At 38.6% G+C, this 14,321-nt stretch overlaps 1 protein-coding gene across 1 annotated transcript in view; it reads left to right on the top strand.

The window, feature by feature from the left end:
• Nucleotides 1-13,835, top strand: part of PRUNE2 (prune homolog 2 with BCH domain) — a 267,872-nt gene extending 254,037 nt beyond the window's left edge. Inside the window, exons 20-21 of the mRNA XM_036739295.1 lie at nucleotides 3,489-3,536; nucleotides 10,904-13,835. Coding sequence (XP_036595190.1) covers nucleotides 3,489-3,536; nucleotides 10,904-10,934 — 79 coding nt within the window. The 3' untranslated portion in view covers nucleotides 10,935-13,835. The remainder of the gene's footprint in view (nucleotides 1-3,488; nucleotides 3,537-10,903) is intronic.
• The last annotated feature ends 486 nt before the right edge of the window (nucleotides 13,836-14,321 follow it).

Here is a 14,321-nt window from a genome sequence, read left to right as displayed (position 1 = left end):
AGAAAACCTAAATTTGTAATATTTTTGATGAGAGAGGAAGAGTGTTGGAGTGAATAGGCCCAGGAAAACTGGAGTTCAAGTCCCTCTTGGCTGTGTAACCCTGGGCTAATCGATGAACTTCTCGGTGCTCCAGGTGACTCTGAGACTATCAGTTGTAGAGAAGGAGTCAGGCTTCATTAGTGAGAGGGAGTTTTCTCATCTGAAAATTCCCCATTCCCATGAAATCATACTGATCCCATCTTGTTTTCAATAAATTTAGCATTTTTTCCCCTAAGATAAGCAGTGACCTTAAGTAAGTCACTGATAAGTAGGTACCCACTGGGAGTTACTATTTGTAATGATCATATTAATAAAGCCTGCTGCTCTTTGGGAACTGTATTCTATTAAACCAGCTGTCATCTACCCCACCCCAAAATTTTGGCATTCGCTAGGAATTTACTTGACAGGCCCTGCTGCTATACATATTTCACTACATCCTGAATTCATTAATTGATTAATCTGAATAAATTCTCAAGCCACATGGCACACAGGTAAAGTGTTGTAGTTAAGAAAGGGAAGACCTGAGTTCGAATCCTGCTAGCTGTGTGACACCCCCTCCCCATCTGTAAAATGGGGATGATTATAGCACTCACCCCCCAGGTTGTTGTGAGGAGGGAAGGTGTTAATGGATGGAAAGCCCTTTGTACATTTTAAAGTGCTGTGTAAACACCACACGTAGTTGTTATTAATTAGTAAAATGTGTGGTGTTTTTATACGTGAATCCTGCACAATTATTTACGACTACATCCTAGTGACTAAAACTACCTGTGTGCTCACACACATACACACACACACTATTTGTGTGCAGCACTCAGGCCCCACATGTGTGGCATTGCTAGTATCTTCATTGTGGCTTGAAACAGAAGGAATAGTTTTTTTCTCACTGTGAAAAACTCACCTCCTAGTCTTCGGTAAGACCTTCCCTTCCCCTGTCAATCAGCTGAGCTGATGCGACACTTTTAAATGATATAAATTGTACCTCGGGTAGAATCCGTTTGCCTTCTGATGAGGCTTTTAGTTGAAATGCACAATAATTCTTCAGTTCTATGGTACTGGGGAGAGGAAGGAAACCATTCAGCAAGCTTCACCTTGGCCCATCACGCCCATGCAAAATTTAAAGCATTTCCTCCTCCCTGAGATTTATTTGCACCTAAATTTAGCTTTAGGTATTGGAGGCAGCCCATTAAAGAAATATGTCCTTGTGTTTCTTTTATGATTCACAGCGGCTGGGTGACAGACTATTTTGTGGGTGAGAAGGGCTGTTTAAAAATATTACTTGCTGACCAATGTTTGACTGTTAAATTAATCTGTTCTTGTCTAGTAGAATGTCTTCCTCAATTGCCATTTGTTTTGCTCCCTTTCAGTGTAGGGTGATAGTTTTTGTTTGGGAATTTTTTTAAAGCTTTGGGGTTTTTTTCCCTCCAATCTCTCCCCTCCCCATGCCACCCTGCACTGGAAGGTCATATTATCACTGTCCTGACCTCTCTTCCCTGGGTAAGGTAGAGAGGGGCATTGTTTTGACTCCAGACCTACCTTCCGAGCACCATATTTTCCCACTTTCTCTGTGATATAGCAGGACTTGAAGCCTGAAGCATCTGCCCAATTTGATCCTTGCTTCTATTGATATTGAAATTGTGTCTCTAAAGCACAAGAAATGCATTTGCCCAATTGCAGACATGCAAAGAGGAAATACACAGGTTGGAGGAACAGGTCCTGTGAGTTATGTGGCCAGGTGCTGGAGGTCCAATTCTGGTACTTAGTTCCTCTTTGCCTTAAGCGTTGTCTACCTCATGACAAGCACATATTTTGGTCAGAAAATTAACTCCACATAGAGTTGTGGGTGGCAATGTGCAAACTGCACCACTCCTTCCTCTTACAGTCCCACATTTGTTCCAGAAGTTTTGGAGGAGTTTTTCTAGGTCAAACACCCCTCCTTGGCCATCACTGAGTCACCACGGTCGAGTTCATAGACCGAAACCACCTGACTGGCTATCCGTGACTAACCTCTCCTTGTCTTTTGCTTACACTATAAATTTAATTGAGAAGCCCAGTCACTGTACACATTGAAATACATTCTGAATTAATTGATTAATCTGAATAAATTCTGAAGCCATATGGCAGAGACGATAAAGTGGTGAGTTTTCTCTACATAGACAAAAAATGTGAAGGGAGGGGAAAATTCTTTGGAGACCAAAAAAAGTAAGTTCTAAAAATTAGTTTCATGTAGAAGAAAACTTAGGAAATTAAAAAAAAGATGGTCTCCCTTCTGTAGAGAGTTCTGAATGCTTTGTAAAGGACTCTAAGTGGTTTCTATCCCTATATGAGTGACAGGCCCATGACATATTGACAGATAAGTGAGCACTGAATAATGACTATATAAATATGGATAATCATTATTTTCTTGGACGGGATTCCCAAATGCCAAAATAGACCAGAGCTTGACAGCTGAAGCTAAATTTTGTCATAGGTTGAATTCAATCAATCAACAAACATTTATTAAGCACCTACTATGTGCTAGGCACTGTGCTAAGCGCATGATTTCTTTCTTCTTGTGATCTGTACTCTGCTAGCAAAGGAAAAAAAAACAGACGTTGGGGGGAAACCACTTTAAAAAATTATTCGATTTGTATTGTTACACCACAGTGCTTGACCTCCTCCCCACATTAACCTTCCTGAATAATATTTTGTTTATAGCAAAAAGAATAAACTCATTGAACCCACTTTAGTTGGCTCACTGGGGGCAAGCTACCATAAACTATGCCTGGAATTCAGTGAGAGGTAATATTTTGGCTTAGGGAATTGACCATGTTAATAATTGATTTCCACATAATTGAGGGTTGAATGTAAACATTCTTGCTAAATATAATAAGGCAACCTTAGTGAAACCCTACAGAGAAGGAAAAATGTTTCTTCATTTGAGGGTGAGAATAAAATTTTCCAGTCATATTTATTTTCATTCAATCAGCTATGTAATTGTAATCAGAGTAGAGAAGGGCAGAAATTCTTTCTGGGTCAAAGAATCATAGAATGTTAAGAAGGAACCAATCTTAGCAATCATCTATTCTTTCCTCCTCATTTTATAAATAAGAAACTTGAAGCCCAGAGAGGGCAAATGACCCAACCAATGTCTCACCCAAATGGTACCATGGCTCCAAACCAGGTCTTCTGAGGCTTTTCCCACCACGTTGCAGCTGCAGAGTCCTTAAAGTATTCATACTCCACTTATCTTTTTGTACTTCCCAAATCAAGGTTAATTATTGTTCAAAAACAAAATGGATGCTCAGAGAACCTTTGTCTTTATCAAGTTACTAGGCTGTGTACTAATTAGTACTACGTAAATGATAGTTTAGTGTTTAAACACTTGATGAACTCCTGAAATATACTATGCCTGCCAAGTGGTCACTGTGGGGGAAAATTGTTCACTGCTGCTTCTTTTCCCTTGTATCCAGAGCTAGCTGCCTTTCAAATGATCCAGAAATGTCTTCTATGGAGCAGGAGTAAGAAATCCACCGTTCGTGGCAGCTCTGTTTTTGTTTGTAGTAAATTGTGGCTGCACAGGGACAGAAGGTTTTGAGGAATGGGTAAACTCATCTCAGTTGTCCAGCTAGCTTCATCACGTTTATGGCTTCATCTGTAGCTAGAAGTCAGGCTTCCGTGAAGTTGGGTTGGCTCACTGACACTTAAGAACACCACCACCACAATTGGAGTTTTACTTACCTGCATCCCAAATCTGCAGCCTCTTGAAGTGAAATTGAAACTTCAAAGAAACAAAATTTAATACGTGTTCTTCTTCAATGGAAGATTGAATTTGAGTTCATAGATCTCTTGTAGATTTGGAAGGGACCTGGGAAGCCTTCTAATCCAACTTTCTCATTTTATAGGAGATGAAATAGGTCTAGGATTTGCCCAAGCTCACAGAAGTAGTAAGTGACTGAGGCAAGGTTTGAACCCAGGTCTCCCAACCTGTACTCAGAACCACTATACCATACTGCCTCCCTAATTTGTCAATCACTTCTTGAATTAATGTATGTCGTCTGTTACAAAGTTTGCTTAAGGGCACATTTCAGGCTGCTTGTCCCAGGAGTCCATCCAGTTATGGCTCTGACAGAAGAGATGGTTCCTACTGACATTTCTTTTGAATTATATACCAGCGTCAGATTCAAGAACAACTTTGGGGATGGAGGCTGAGTATGCAAATCAACAATATAAGATCATAGAAATTATGGTTGGAACGAATATTAGAAATCATTTAGTCCAAACCTTTTCTTTTAAAAGATGGAGAAGGTTTGGCTCAGAGAGATACAGGAACTGGTAAATCATCCAATGTCACACAGATAATAAGCATCAGTTCCAGATCTGAATAAGATTCTGTGATGAAAATTGCATCTCCTTTTTCGTTCTTTGTAGTAGGTTGGAAGACCTGATTTTAGATCCTTTCTCTGGTGTTTGCTACCTGTGTGACTTCACGTAAATCACTGAGCTTACCTGAACCTCATTTTTTCCTCATCTGTAAAATCAGTCCACTCTCCTCTTTAACTTCTGAAGTTCCCCTTTAATCTCATTTAAGGGAGTATGACCTCCAGCAATACAGACTGCAATCCATGCTTGCCTGTCCATCCCTTGTGGCTCTTGAGTCAACCAGGCTGTCCATTGGATAGAACATTGGACTTTGAGTCAGGGAGAACTGAGTTCAAAACCTGCGTCTGACACTTAATGGCTGTGTTACCCTGGGCAAGTCATTTAACTACTCTCAGTCTTAGTTTCTTTATCTCTAAAATGGGGATAATAATAGAACCTACTTTTTGGGGTCATTGTAAGGGTCAAATGAGACAATATATGTAAAGTGTTTTGCCACAGAACAACAGATGATGAAGCATGCTACTCATCTCTTTAAAGAGAGATGAGGGAATCAGCTTGCAGACTGATATGTACATACATATGTACATATATGTGTGTGTGTGTATACATATATATATATATATATGTAATTTTTTTGGTGGGCATGGCCAAAGTGAGGATTTGATTTGCTTAACTATGGCTATTTGTTGCAAGTGTTTTGTTCTTCTTCTCCCAAATAGGAAGAATGATGGGAAGGACAAAACATAGGTTTTTGTCCATTAAACATTTTTTCATTTAACTCTCAACCATAAAGTGCTTAATAAACTTTAATGTATGAGTCAAATGATAACTATTATTGGTGGTGGTGATATTATTTATTATTTCCTCCTCTAAATTCACCACAGAAGTGAGGTCTAATATTTGGCATCCACTGTCCTCGTAGAAGCAAAAGGAAGCCACAGAAGATGGAGGGACCCTTCAGTGTTTTCCTTTGTTTCATGTGTTGCCATGGCCAAAGAATATATCACCATATGGCTAGCCTATTGGTGCTGACCCTCTCTGTGAGGCTGGTCCTCCCAAAGCATGCATTGTCTGATGCCAGAGAATAAGTGTGTGCCACTGGCATCAATTTCAAGTACTCAGGGTGACCATCATATCACAATGAGGCATACGTGCAGGATGTTCCAGAAGGAGACAGGGCATTTTTGTTTGCCATGGTACTTTTGATATTTTTTTTGGAGGGGGGAGGGAGAGATAAATTTGCTTTGCATATACAACTAATTAGGGTAGCCTTTATACCCTCTTATCCTAATAAAGAATCATAGAATTTGAGAGTAGAAAAGTACCTTAGAGATCATCTAGTCTTTGAATATATGAGAAAAATATGGCTCAGAGAGATTATGTAATTTGCCCAAGGTCAAATAGCCTGTCAGTAGCATGGGATGCTTCATGAAATCTGTTGTTTACCAACATGGTCTGTTAGAAAAAACCATTTCCTTTCTGAGTGGCCTTCAGATGAGCTGTGATTGTAGAGCTTTCTGTATCATTTATTAATCCTTGGAACCCTGGAGGGAATGGGGCAATCACAGTTCAAATGTTGCTCTCCTATGTACTTTGCTTCATGAAACACCTAGGAACCATTCCTATTCCTTTAGACTTCTAATGGACATTACCTGGGAGAGCAAGAGCATGGTGTCATGGCAGAGTGCTGGACCTGGAGTCCGGAAGACCTGAGTTTGAATTTCATTCCAGACACTTAGTAGTTGTGTGACCCTGAGCAAGTCATTAAACCCTCTGGGCTTCAGTTTCCTCATTAGTACTATGAGGGGGTTAGATTTAATGACTTCTAAGGTCCCTTTCAGCTCAGACAAAACCTATGATCCTATCAATTCTGGACACAGTGAACATTGAATAAAAACTGTATCTATCTGGTCATATACGTCAGAAGTATGGAGCAAATCCCAAAAATACAGCTTGGAGGAGGCAGAAGCAAGTTATATGGCTAGAAAGCAAAGTCTAAAAGACTCTCATTGAAACCTTTGAAACTGAGCAGCTAGTTATTGTGGACCATGCTTGTCTCTAACCTTTGATGTGAAGGGAAAACCTAATCTGAAATGATTTTGCTATGGAAGATTTGGAGAAAAGATTACCTGTTCTTCATAAATATATAATTTCTCCCTGATGGAGCTCCATGCTCCACAGTTGCCTTAAAGGGCATGGATATTGAATTCTAGAATCTCAATGTACACTCTCTGCTGCAACTGCTTTGGAGTTTACCCAGACCTCTATCTGATCTGTTTTGTTCTATACTTTCATGTATCGGTGCTTTGATTTGGGAGGAGGGCAAGGGGAACTTCTTTTCTTTTCATTTTCATCTGAGTTCATTCTAGTGCTTGGGGTGGGGCATGGAAGGAGAAGTATTTTTCTTTTCGTGTCTGATTCCATTTCCCCCCTTCTGAGGGATGCAAACCACTTTGGAGAGCCCATCTTGGCCTTCCACTTCCCTCTTTCTATTTCTCTCACCTTACCTACCCATTCTCCCCTTTATTTCTTGAATCCTTTACTTTTCTCTCTCCACATCCCCAATACCAATGTCAAGAATGTGATTAGGTTTGGGGACTGGAGGGAAGTCTTTCCCTCCTACTTCCTGTCCTCTTCCTTCTTCCTCCTTGCAAGCTCCAAGTTATTTTCTCTGGTTTTCAAATATTACTATTCCATGCTTTGGGGAAGGAGGTGGATATGTGGAAAGTGGAAATTTATTTTTTTGTGGAAGCAATTTATGCTTTTTGTAAATGGCACAGGATTGATTTGAGATTTAGAGAGCTTTTTGGTGACACTGAATTAATAGGGATCACTGAAAAGAGAGGTACGACTTTTTCCTATTTCCAAAGGAAAGAAAGGCACATTGATTTTAATCCATCACTAAACTATCTTATTGGGCATTCTGCAACCCTCAATTTTTAAATAGCCACGAAAATCATGAAAAGTAATAGAATTATCCTGATGCCTCACTATTAAACTTAATGATAGAAAACTGTTCCCATCAGTTCTGACCAAAATCTAATTTTCCATGAATATACTCTGTCATGTTTTCAAAAACCCATCCTGGAACTTTGTTTTCTCATTTTCATGCATAAATAAAATTTACTTATTCATTGCCTGAAACTGAAAATACATATCTCAGTGAATATGTTTCTGTTTGAAAGAAAATTAGCATAATTTAAACATGCGTGGTCAGCATTCTGCATCACTAACTTCACCATCAGCTGTATGCCTCAGATTTTACTATTCAGTTTGTTAGAACAAGGTTATATTTACTTATTTGTAAATATAAGACCCAGACTTTCTTGCTTCTGTATACTGGTTATATAAGGTCTTAATCACACTGCTCTTTGTTCACAACAGATGGAAGCATTGAACTTGAAGCTGTAGGCAGGAATTATGTACTGATATGGCCCTAGGAATAACTACGGGCAATAAAAAATGTAAATGACTGTGGAGAGGGATAGAAACTTCTAGCAAGAACCCAGATGTCCCCTGATGGGGCAATGTCCTCAACAGCTTTGTTACCCTAGTTTGAACCTGGAAGGAATGATTATAAATAGGTAATTGTCATCCGGAAGAATCATTTTAAAATAGTATCTCTCTGCGTGAACCCTGAGCCCAATATTGGTTGGGATTTCCATTACCAATATGAATGGTAGAACAAAGCTCATACTCTTAAGGTCTTCAGATAAAAAGACAAATGAACAACAACTTAGGTGAGAGTACAAAAATTCTAATAACTAAGTCAACTGAATAAAGTCCAGTCAGGACAAGGCATGTGAGGAACAAAAGGTAAAAAGAATATTCTCCTTTGACAGAAAAGGATTCAACGGTCATAGTTTACATATAGATTACAATATGGATGCATTAACATGAAGTATTATAGTTTAGAAAGCAAGCCCATTCTTGAGATAGCACAAATAAATTATTATATATAAATCTATAAAATAGGTTAATCATAATGAATCAATTGATAGTTCAGTAGGCATTTATTAAGTACCTACTATGTGCTAGATACTGTGCTAAGCACCAGAGCTACAAAGACAAAGCAGTTTCTGTTATTGAGGAGTTTACAATCTAGTCAGGGTAAACAACATACACATAGTTAGGTACATAAAAAATAGACACAAGAATACAAGACGTTTTTGGAGGGGGTTAGGTGGAAGGCACTGTAAGTTAGGAGAATCAGGAAAGGTGGAACTTGTTCTGAACCTGGAGGTTAACTAGGGATTCTATGAGATGGAGGGAAGAGGAAATGCATTCCAAGCATGGAGGATAGCCATGGCAAAGGTTTAGAAACTGGTTATGGAATACGGCCTATGAGAAACAGTAAGAAGTCCAATTGGGCTGGACAGTAGTGTACATAGTGATAAGGATGGAAAGGCAGGTAAGATCAGGTTGAAAGGGCTTTAAATGGCAAACAGAGGAGTTTACATTTGATCCTAAAGGTAAAAGGAAGCCACTGGAATTTGTTGAATAAGTGAATAACAAACTCAAGACCTGTGCTTTAAGAAAATCATTTTGGTGATTTACATAGAAGATGAATTGGAGGGGAAAGATCGGGCATGACAATCACTTAGGAGGCTTTCAAAACGATCAAGGCAGGATCTTATGTAGGCCTGAATTACAGTGGCAACTTGTGTGAATGGAGACAAGGAAACAGAAGTAAGAGTTATGGAGGTACAAATGAAAAGATTCTGCAACTAATTAGGTATATAGAATGAGTGAAAGTGAGGAATTGTAAGCTTGGGTGATGGGAAGGATGATGGTCTCCTTGACAAAAATAGGGACATTTGAAAGAGGAATGGGAGGTTGGAATCAATACGTTCTGTTTTAGACACTTTGAGTTTATGATGCCTCTGGGATATCCATTCAAAATGTCTCAAAGGCAGTTGGTAATATAAGACCAGTGCTCTGGAAGGAGACTAAAACTGGATATGTAGATCTAGGAGTCATCAGTTTAGAAATGATAATTAAATCAGTGTGAGCCGATGAGGTGACTAAGAGATAGTATAAAGAGAAAAGGACTAAAAATGGAACCTTGGGGTACACCCACAGTTAGGAGGTGGGATGTGGTTGATGGTCTCAGTCAGAAGACTGAGAAGTAGCAGTCTGATAATTGCAGGAGAGCCAAGAGAGAGTTGAGTCACAAAAACCCAGACAGGAGAGAATATCCACATGGAGAGGGTAATTAAAAGTCAAATGCTGCAGAGGTCAAGTAGGATGAGAATTGAGAAAAGGCTGTCAGATTTACCGGTTAAAAGATCATTGCTAATTTTGGAAAGAGCAGTTTTAGTTTAGTGATATTAAAACCCAGATAACAAAGCGTTGAGTGAGAGAAGAAAAAGGTAATGAACTGAGCGCTCTTTTTCTCAGAGTTTGGCTGAGAAAGGAAGAAGAAATTTTGAACTACAGCCTAAGGGAATCATAGGGGTAGTGAAAGTTCTTTTTAACCCCTCTTTATATTGTGCATAAGTAAAATCTTCCAGTTCTACAAGATGTTAGTAACTCAAGGGATATCCAGGATATTTTGGAATTATTATTCTGTCATCATAAAAATAAAAAAAATAACTTTCAGAATCTGACTGAAATCAAATTAAGACAGAAAGGTCTTCCCACAGGAGAAAGACTGACCATAATGCTCTATACCAAATGGAGTGTTAAGAGTATGGGGTGTTACACATATGGGCATTGCTCACGTAGGTTCTAAAAAACAGCCTTGCGTGGTATCAACAAATTCCATCATGAAGACATGATATAGTAATCCAAGGAACACAGACTCATGGGAACATAGAAAAATGACATTGCAAAACTTCAAAACTAACTTAATCCAGCAATTTCTCTCTTTTTTGACCAGTATTCTACTGAAGGCTATCAACTGGCTTTCTTTTCTGTCTGGGGAGAGAAGACGACAGTTGATGGTGATACACAAAGTTGTGGATGTTTCCACCCATTTAAATTACTCTGCCTCTTTAGGACAACTCATTTGGTTCCTAGAAAACATATTCCTAGAAAATTAACTTAAAATGAATTAGCACTTTATTGGAAATTACATCTTCCAGATTAACCACTTATTTGGTCTGTCTGAAATAGGTTATTTAAATTGTTTTTATTCCAAGGAAGGAATTTACTTTTACTTACTTACTTCTAACATTTACTTCCAAGGAAGGAACACATTTCACTCATATCCTACAAATAAGAATGAACCCCAAATCTAAGCCTCAATGTGGCCTAAAATGCTTCCATGGAAAATTGCTATAAGAAATAATATTAGCTGTTCCCATATGGTAAAGGGAGGAGTGGGGATCAGGAATTGGAGAAGGATTTCATTCCATCTACTTTTCTCACCGAGGTCCTACATGATTTATTTTAAGGGAATAGTAGAAGGAATGAAATTTTAAAAAATGTAACAAGTGAATGCTGAATAGTGACCTCATGTTTCTCTCTCCCCACTCTCTTTTTTAACTCCTTGTCTTGGAAGTATTGACATGAAGCTGAAGGAAAAACTGTAGCTGGTGGGGGTTTGCGGAAGAAGATGATTCTTCAGTTGAAGCCCTTCTAAAACATATCTACCTAGAAGAGAAGAGATGACTGATGACTCACTTTGCACTATCTGGTGCCATTGGAAACTTCAGGGTGAAGATGGGGGGAAGCAGTGGTGAATTCCTTTCATTTAATCATAGTTTTTATGTAATTGTGTGTATATGTGTTCAATTAAGTTATTATCCTGTGATCACGAACTTCATGTACTCTTTAGTTAAACCCTCCCAAGAAAGTGGAGAGTTCTGGTTTTATGCATTGCTGACTGTAATATCTCTCACCTCCATCACTATCCTCAACCTCTTAGATAAGCCAGACAGGAGTATCAAGAGATAAGGCACTTTAATTCCATAGATTACTTCTTTTCCTTTATAAGCATTTTAGACGAAGATGGTTTCATGTCTTCCTCTGTTATACTTAGCTCTATCTACATAGCTTTCCCTGCTCACATTGGTCCATAGGTCACAATGCAGGGTGTGGAAACTTCGTCCTTGAACTGCCTAGTTCAACAACCAGTGAGCATTCCTTAAAGGAACTTCCTAGAAAGAAATTCTTGTTTGAACCCAAACCAATTTTATTTTTTATTTGTTTTACCTGTCAGCTTTGTTTTTTTTAAGATGTGGTCTTTTAAAAAACTGTTCATCCCACAGTGACTAAGGAGGCATCCTAAGGTTAGGGACGTTGAAATGCAACACATGCATGGTTTTGTGGGTGCTGTCGTAGCTTTAGTCCTTTAATGTGGACTCTCAGCTTAGTGTTGGTCCTACTATCTGAAAATATTAACAGCATACAACAGCAAACACAGAATAAGTCAACCACTCATAAAAAGAAATGTGCTTTAAGATTCTCTCCTTTGACTATAAGCTTACAGTGTGTTCTTAATTATAAAAAAGTTCTTTCACATTTTATCAATATGCTCCATTTTACATAGCAACTTTATTTTGAATTTGTAGGCTATATCATGCACATTTTTGTTTTGTTCATTTTTATTTAAGTCTGTATTTACCCAATAGAATAAATGAGTAAACATGCCTAATTTTACTTTCTGTTTTCATAAATGATATAAACTCCTTTCATACCATTTGAGAGTAAAATGCATAGCCTTTTGAAAAAAGAAGGCAAACCACTAACCACAAAAATGTCGGTCTGGCAGTATTTATTTACGTAACCAAAATGGAGGCTGTCCTTAAAAAGTCTTTGATCGACAACATTTGATGCTAATCTCACTTTTTTCTGGATATATGTTCTTAACTTCCAACACTACCTATCATTTATGGGCTAGAATGAATGAGAGAGTTGTGAAAATAAAGAGTTTCCATTGCAGTAGTGCTGTAATTAAAGAATTGGTGAAGATTCCAGTTTGGATTCCATGGAATGGTGGTTCTTTACTGTTTCTGTGGAGACCTTTGAAATCTCAAATACTCAAAGGGATCTATGGTCTCATCAGTTTGGAAGTTCTCCTCCCCCTCCCCCCCAATCCTCACCACAATGATGCCTATCACAGTGCCTCTGTGACTGTCCGTCCTGGACAACTTTTCTCCAGGTGCTCCCATAAGTTCACTACGGAGTTCTGCCCAATGTTTAGATATCAAATTGAATTTTAACAGCCCCCTCTTTGCCACTTTTATTCCCAACTTCTCTTTTCTCTATAATCAGCAGACTTTTCCTTTCATATCGTCTCCAGACTTCTTTGTCTTTTCCCATTCCCTAGCCAAGACCTGTAAGTCCTGGCCCTTTAAATTGACAACCGTGCCTGTGATTAAATCATTTCTTCTAAATACTTTAGATCCCTACCTCACACTTCCAAAAATTCCTGCCCTAGGGAGTGCCGGCCACCCCAGGCTGTTGTGTTTCACATCTGGAAACCAAGCATAGCTCTAGGGAGATAAGCTTGAGAACACATACAAATTGGTAGAGGGCAGAAGTTATTTCCAACTAGAGAAAAGACTGAAATTGGATGTTGCTTTTGATTCATCCCGCTGATTTATTTGAAATAGTCCTAGCAATCCACAGATATAGGCTTTATCTTCACCAAGCGTACCTTGGAAATTTGTACACGTCAGTGACTCTCCTTGGGCTTCTCCATTGTTCGCGTGCCAATTCTGATGTTCAGTTCTTTGCTTTTCTGTTCCACTAAAAAGATAGATGATTAAATCAATTCTGCTCTCCAGAAGAAAGGTACTGTCCAAATTCAATCCAAAAGAATTGAAGGAGCAGACAATAATACCTAAGTATATAGATGTCTGTGCTGACTTTCACTCACATTCTGATCACTTTTACTTTCTGAGAGGCTGACTTCTGGAAGCTGCCTAGCACTTTATCTGTGAGTCAGAGGATTTGGGGAGGACGACGTTACTGCCTTCCAAATGATGTTGTTCCCCACAACACACCTCCCTTAAATGAACGAGTGGGAATTTTCATGGACTAGCCGCTCAGACAGTGAGAAGTTGTGTTTGGAGGCGCCAGCTAGGTGTGTGTGTGTGGGGGGGGGGAGTCCTGAAGCCATATGATGTTTAAAAATAGGTTTGACAATATGACTTACTTTAAGGCTTATTAGAAAGTCTCCTCTTTAAGATATTCTAAATATTCAACTAAATACGTTTGCAGTTATATCAATGTCTCTCAGTAGTCAATTCACATAGAAACACTTAGGATTGAACAAATTAATCTTTTCTATACAAATTGGTTTTTCTACTATATATCAGTTTGCTCAGAATAAAGTATATCTAAACTATTAGATTTTGATTTGGTAAAATATCTATCTATCTGTGTAACAATGCTGCCTAAATTGTATAGACGAACCAATACAGAAATATGTAATAACATTGTATGTATGGCCTCTCTATAATTCTGAAATAAAATCTATAATCCTAGATATCATTGTATTTCCTCTTTAGCCCTATACAGATTTTTATGCAAATTCAGTGTGTGTCAGGTAGACAATGCTTATTTATAAATAATTTATAATTATTCATAAATGCTAATTCCCTACTATGTGCCAGTCACTGTGCTAACTGCCAAGAATACAAAGAAAACCAAAAAACCAGTCCCTGTCCTGTTTCAACAATCCAACTAGCAGCTTCTGCGGGGGTATAAGATCCACCCACAGCCAGCAGAAAGCTACCAGCAGGCTGCAGAAGCACAGGTTCTTTTGATCTGCTTAACCAGGGAAAGCAAGGTCAAGGGGTTGACAGGCTTACTTTAATTCAGCATACAAATATCATTCACTTAGTTCAGGGGGAAAAGCCAGTACCCTGAACTTCAGAAGAAATACAAAGAAATTACAAACATCAATAGACAGACCTTATCTGAATCAAATCCCAATACATAGTTACCGGAGTTTAACAAAGTCCCAGCAT

Source organism: Trichosurus vulpecula, chromosome 9 (genome assembly GCF_011100635.1).
Source record: "Trichosurus vulpecula isolate mTriVul1 chromosome 9, mTriVul1.pri, whole genome shotgun sequence".
Taxonomy (NCBI): Eukaryota; Metazoa; Chordata; class Mammalia; order Diprotodontia; family Phalangeridae; genus Trichosurus; species Trichosurus vulpecula.
Note: the sequence above shows the minus strand (reverse complement) of the source record. Positions and strands in the feature narration are given on the sequence as shown.